Source organism: Oncorhynchus mykiss, chromosome 17, assembly GCF_057628025.1.
Source record: "Oncorhynchus mykiss isolate SJ-2025 chromosome 17, ASM5762802v1, whole genome shotgun sequence".
Taxonomy (NCBI): domain Eukaryota; kingdom Metazoa; phylum Chordata; class Actinopteri; order Salmoniformes; family Salmonidae; genus Oncorhynchus; species Oncorhynchus mykiss.
The window spans coordinates 39,985,756-39,992,732 of record NC_143038.1 but is presented as its reverse complement, the minus strand read 5'-3'; the positions used below and the strand labels follow the sequence as shown (position 1 = coordinate 39,992,732).

The window sequence follows — 6,977 nt, the reverse complement described above, 5'->3', positions numbered from 1 at the left end:
GTCAGTTCAAGGATTTATTTTTTACTGGCAACAAATACTTGTTCACTAAAGTACATCCACCAAACAAACATCAGAAAAAGTGTGTACTTTTCTTACAAAAAAGTATTTACAAAGTCACAATAAGAGCTGTGGCTTAGTGTAGGATCTTAGATCTATTTAGGGTCAGCGAACTGCATGCAGGCATCACGACTAACACACAGTACTGTGTAAAGAATGTGATACCTTTGTTTCTTCAGGTCAACAGATACTAACACGGTTTCACCATTACATGGGTTTTCAAGATGTTTAAAGTACACTACAGCACTGTATTCTTCAGGATCTAACCCACTGCACTATATACTTCTACAGACATTAACTCACGCCTGAGGTAATGACTACACTTGTCTAGGAATCTAGGACACCATGCTAACTCTGACATCATACGTTTGTCAGAAAACATACAAACCCTGTGACCGAGGCGAACGGTCACTGAATCACAGATGACAAACTATCAGCACACCACAAGTGATGATTGAGGGTAGCCTAGTGCTGCGTTCATAACCAAGTGGGAAGGTGGTAATTACCAGTTGTCAAGTCGTAAATACCAGTTGGATGCATTGATGCTTTAAACTTGTTGAGAATGCCGAGTTGGGTAATGGCCAACAAGCTGTCAACAACTAAAAGCACAGCTATCATGCTTGTGAACAAAGTGTTCAAAAACCATATTAATAGATTGCTTTTTATAAATGTTTTGTTGCATTTAACTGCTGAAATTTCCTTAGTAGGTGACCTCAGATCAGCATGTAAGAGAAGTCAGGGATGATAGACGAGTTTCCCACTAGTAATTACCAGTTGGAGGGGCGTTCAAGTGGACTTTCCCAGTCGTATGTGGTAAATACCACCTTCCCACTTGGTTATGAATGCAGCATTAGTCTTTGGTAAAGCAAAACTCAACTTCTGATAGGGATATAGGGAGGGGGACTAAACATAAACTGTGGTTATGAAAACAAGGCACTTCAACGGTTGGTAGGATCCATCGGTCACTGAAATATATAAACAGTAGGCCTACATAAAAAGGCACAAAACGTGCATCAAGTATTCCAGGATTTCGTCAAGTTCGGAGGTATCAGGTATCAACCCGGTCAGATATAGATCTTCGATTTAGTGTTCCCAACGGAGTTGCTCGACAAAAGAATAGTAAAATTACTGCTTTTTGTGAAGGGGAATACAGCTCGACAGACTGCTTCTATAGGGCATGTTATCTGAAGATTTTTCACCTGTTCTTCCCATTGAGTCAACAAAACATTTTCATTGGTTAAAGCACAATAGTTGGGTAGCTTTTGAAAAGCACCTCTCTTGATGTTTCACAGCAGTGTGGGACTAACTGCATTGGACCCTAGACCAGCAAGTGTACAACTACCTCGACGGAGGTAGGTGTACACGTGGCCAGGAGATACAGTATTTGGTAGTTACTGCTTTGTTGTCTGCAATGCCAACAGATGCTTTGACACAGAACTATGTTATACATTTGGTAACACTTCAGATTGACGGCCATGCATAACAGGTTCATAACTTCTTCAAAAGCACAACTTCAGCATATATACATGCTAATGTCTAACAGCAGGTTAACAACACTGCAGTTGTAGACATTTGCAATGCCTTGTGTTTCTTAAATGTCACCAAAAATTTCAGGTAGGGAGAAAAGAAACTGCATTACCAGTATTTCCTATATGGAGATTATGCCGCTGTACTTGCATCAGTAGGACAAAGTGGACGATGAAGGACAGAGGATATTTAACATTTTTATTCTAGAAACACGTGTCGTCGGTGTAGCTGGGGACCACTTGGTCAGTGCAGTTTCTGGGGTTGAGGTGCGTGTTGGGAGGTGTTGTGTTGTTGGAACAGTTCAGCCACGGGTGGAACAACAGCTCCGAGGCCTCCAGTCTCTCTGAGGGAACTTTTCGCAGCATGCAGCACACCAGCGACTTGGCCTGCACTGAGAGTGACTCTGGCACTGTGAATGCCCCCCGGCGGATCTTACTGAAGAGCGCAGCAGGCTCCACGTCTTGGAAAGGGTAACGTCCCACCACCATGGTGTACAGCACCACACCCAGGCTCCACACGTCGGCAGCCTTCCCTGAGTAGGAGTGGCGCGAGTTGAGGATCTCGGGGCCCACGTAGGCCGGGCAGCCGTGCTTGTCCGTCAGAGAGTCGTCGTCCCCATGGAGCAGACATGAGTCTTCCAGGTTCTGAAGAACAAGCTTGGTCCTAAGGAAAACCAGAGAGAGAGGTTGAGTCATCATAGTAATCAAACCCCCATGGTGGGACATCATGTTTTCTGCTTTGTGTGATTTACAGGTGGTGCACTGGGTCATATGCATGCATAATACAGTGGCTTACATAACTGTCTGGAATAACACCGGAGTTTACAGGGTTGGAGAAATTGCAGTCCTATATGACAGTTATGATGTCACGATTAAGGCATTATGAAGATCTTTAGAGTCATTTTAACAGTTACCCAACTAAAGGGCTTTCTTTAGCCGTGACATAACGGAAGTTAACATGGCCAGGCATATGTGGACTGTCTAAACATTCAGATGATGAATTTGGGACAGGTCTCAGTCACTACTGTAAGGCAATCTAACCTGCAAACAGATGATCATGTTCCTCAGCTAAAATTCGATTTAAGTCAAGAAAAGTGTCAACTACTAACCTCTGCTGGTCCACGAAGACAAACTTGCGCAGCTTGAGGTCACGCAGGACAACGCCGTGCTCGTGACAGTGGGCCACCGCCGCTGCCATCTGGCCGAAGAGACGGACCGCCTCCTCCTCCTGGAGCCGCTTGCACGTGCGCACGTAAGAGTGCATGTCACCGTAGTTATGCTGAAAGAAGACGTAGACGCTGCGCTCGCCCATCACCACCTCTGCGATGCGGCAGATGTTGTCGTGGGGCAGTAGGCGGGCGTAGGGGGCGATGAGCTCCTGGTACCGCCTCATAGAAAACACCTGGTAGAGGACATGGGGTAGAGTTAGGTTACAATTCATAAGTTCATGGTCAAATTACAGACCAAACTACAGTACAGCTATGCATATTCTTTATTGCCTGAGGATAATGTACCCATTCGAGTGTCAAAGAACACCGTGTGTTCCTGTGCATATGACAAATAAGCTGAATTTGAACGGCACAAAAGGGATGTGTGTGCATAGGTCGATTTCACAGCCACAGTATCAAGCAAGTACCGACAGACAGTTGGGCGACTTGATTAAGCAAACAGTCACACCACTATCTGGTCATGTAGCTACAATACATACCTTGCAGGTGTACTCCTGCTCTGTGACCCTATGGACGGCCCTGTAAGTCTCTGTTCCCTCTGTGGGTTCAAGGAGGACGTAGGGCCCGATGCAGGACACACAGTGGTGGTCGGAGCCCACAGGACCCGGACTGTGTCTCAGGGGCCTCAGGCATGGGGCCAGGCCGGGGGATGAGGGTGGCAGGCTCAGTCGAGGACGCTTGCATTTCAGGGCCTCTGTGTAGTCCTGGGGGTCATCCAGCTCCAGCCGCTTCAGCCGCAGGGGACGAGTAGGCGCAGGGGCGGGAGAGATGTTCACACTCATCTGAAAGAGTCACATGGATTGTTTTAGTGGGTTTCATTGCAATATGTGTAGGACGTGACTGAACCACATGTAGAGTAGGGTTATCCTAGTGGGTTGTATGATTTGTGTTTGATTGGATATGCTGATAACCACATTTCAAATACACAGTGAAATAACTACCTATAAAAACTTACTGTGTGCAAATACTGTATATTTTTTATTGCACATACAAAGCATAATTTACAACTTGGGGAACTTGGAGAGGAGATGTGAATCATATCCACCATTAAACAGTGCTAAATAACAGGCTACAAGTTATTGGATGACGCCATCGAGCCTTGACTGATGAGCAATGTCTGTCATATGCGTTACTCAAATTACTGACGGTTTCTTTCGAAATGTGGCTTGTGAGTCAGTCATTCTCAGCCAGCCAAATGGAAAAAAAAGTTAAATACATGGACGGACGTCATGATAAAAGTGACGTCAGGCTTCCCTTAGCTTGCGCCAAGGCCTGAAGTTTTACAAGTAAAATAAACATGATACATTTACATTATAACTAGAAGAGGTCACATGGGGGTCATGTTATTAGTCGAAATAAATATTTGTTGAACCGGGTAAAACTGGCCAGACCAGCGAGCAATTCTGAGAAATAGAGCGACCTCGGGATACTTCACGAGCGCGAAGAGTGGAAGGGAGAGTTGCACCATCACTTTCTAAAAGTTTAACATTGTTGTTTCACGACAACATACAACTAAAAAAGGTATGAATTGTCAATACATGTCGGGACTGCAAGCAACCCCTTCAACTGTATGATAAAAATAGGATACTGAGATAGGGTGAAAATTGTGAACAAGTTCTTACCTTGGCAGTGGAAGACAAAGGGGTCAGCTCTCCAGAACAGAACAATGGTATGGTAACTCCAGCTTTTGGTGTAGTGCTTTGCTTGTCAAGAAACTCGAAATGTGCAGAAAACGTAGCAAAACCCTTGCTGTGTAGAGGAAACCAAATAATTTTGATCGCTTCAGACAAAATGTTTTTCTTCCTTCTAGAAGAAAGTGGTTAAAGGGAGTCTAACGTATTTACAGTTGCATGTGCAAAATATGTAACCATAACATACGAGTTCAAATTAGCTTTCGTCGTTTGTTGTGCGGGATGTCTGTTCACATATCCAAAGCAAAATATGTATTAAAGTCCTTGACAAATTGAATAGGTTATTTTGCTTTGAAGAGAGGCGGCAACACTGGTGTCTCTACTGTTGTTGGTACAGATGCCTTTGTTCCATTCCCGGTGTGTAGCGACTTGTGTATCCAGTGTTTTCCTTGCGAAAAAGCCAGCGACTTTTAGTAGAAAACCAGCAAAACCTTCTATAAATAGTGAAAATACACGTTTAAAGACTCTTGCACAATAATGAAGAAAGAGCGCCTACTTGTCCGAAGTAGTTATGGAAACTCGTGGACGCGTCCAGATAAATAATTGGTCATAGGGAAGAAAGAGTAAGCTACACGTCCCCTATTTGGTCAATTGCATAGTAAACCTTTAATTTCCAAATGGAGTCCCTAAAAAGTAGATTTCTAATCAGACGTGCCCCCACCGACTGATTGAGAATGGACTGGACAGCACATTGGCTTCAACTATCCTTTCTGTTACAGCAGTGAAGTTGGTGATGCGCGACTGAGCATGATTGCAACATCGTAGCTCCACCCCCCTGGTCTGACGACATCAGCCGGGGAACGTCGCAATAGTCACCCAGGCAGTTTACTATTGAATGGAACAAAAATAATCTTGCAATTTAAATCTGAAATTGCAAGGTGTGGTGCAAGTCATTGATCATAAAGTAATTATGTGACAAAATCCAGTTGAGGTGGAATACATCCAAATGTGCACTGACCAAATTAATTCAAAACGATTTACTCTACATGCAAGAGTTGCATATATAATTATTTTTACTTTTTTTCTCCAAAGGACATCGGGCATGTTATTTAATAAGATAAAACAAATTGTCACTATAAACCCAACCATATGTTGGACAGGGTTTGCCACACCCCTGCTATGACTCAATAGCAATGATTGTATTGCACCATTCTTCACAGTGCATGCTCTCTGGATGGCATGCACATGGGGATGGGTTAATATTAATCATGTATATAAACCATGGATTGCTGATGCTATGTATTGACCAAGGACAGGCTTTGAAGCCACTGGTTGGCCATATTGTCACTCCTCAGAAAAGCAGACCTAAATAGAAATGAATGGAATTCTACAGTATTTCAATTAAATGTTTCAAGGACAAAATGTATTGAAATATGTTTTGTTGTAGTGGGGACAGTAACATTAGTACATAAAAAAATATATACTTGAAGGAAAATCTCTATATATATTTTTATTATTATATATATATTGTTTTATGTTTAGCTCACATAATATCATTTACAAGTATGCATTAAGGTGTCTGTAATAGCATAAAAGTGGCAAAAACAAATGTAGAAATTAAATAAATGCATTTCTATATCTTCCAAAATATTTTTAACACCTGCCAAGATGGAGGCGCGGTGGCTTCAAAACAGAGGCCCCTGTCAAGTCATCTTGTGTATATGTAAATCATTGGTTATTTTGGGTTAGCAAATATCTGTTTGATTGTTGTAACTATGGAAAAGTAGAGAAATTGACTTTGAAAGTAGAAGTGTGTTGTCCTCACATCTATGTTCAACACATTTTGCAAGTATCAGAAAAAAAGTGCCTAACATTGATTACAGAGCTAAACAAATTCAGTAGCCTGGATCAAATACATTTTATCCGGCTATTGATACAACAACTGTCCTCCACGTATGTATGCCTCACTAACACACACGTGGAGGACAGTTTCACATTATTAATGTCAATGAAACACATGGATCTTTAGTACTGCATAGGTAGCTTTTAATGGCCTGAGCTTGTGCTTGAGTTGCACAACGTTCACTTCAAAGTCGTCTTTGTGTGACCAAAGATAGGATGTAATGCTTCATTACTGGTGTGGTCCTGAGCTGAGTCAGAGGGTGTGTGTTTGTGTGTGGTCTCATTTGACTAATTTTACTGCTTTTGGGTTCCAACAGTCCTCACAAGGATAGTAATTCAAGGAAAATGTGTGGGGACATTTTGCTGGCAACCTAAAGAAAGAATTACATTTTAGGGTTAGGGTTACAATTAAGGTTGCGATTAGGGTTAGGGGTTAAGATTAGGGTTAGGTTAATTTAAGGTTTAGGAAATATATGATTTTGAATGGGAATAAAGTTTTGGTCCCTACTTGGGTAGTAAAACCAACGCGTGTGTGGGTGAGGGAAGCGTCCTGTGCCTGTGCCGTGATGACACCTAGTCAGACCTATGAGTGGGAGATCATCCTTGCCTTAATATTGAAACATTTCAATTGC

At 42.6% G+C, this 6,977-nt stretch overlaps 1 protein-coding gene across 1 annotated transcript; it reads right to left on the bottom strand.

The window, feature by feature from the left end:
• Positions 1–5,288, bottom strand: LOC110494152 (tribbles homolog 2). The gene is made up of 4 exons (XM_021568930.3): positions 4,435–5,288; positions 3,292–3,594; positions 2,693–2,985; positions 1–2,247 (listed from the first exon to the last, which is right to left on the bottom strand). Exons 2-4 carry the CDS (start codon positions 3,592–3,594, stop codon positions 1,788–1,790), a joined length of 1,056 nt encoding a protein of 351 aa, XP_021424605.2. The 5' UTR covers positions 4,435–5,288; the 3' UTR covers positions 1–1,787.
• Between the last annotated feature and the right edge of the window lie 1,689 nt (positions 5,289–6,977).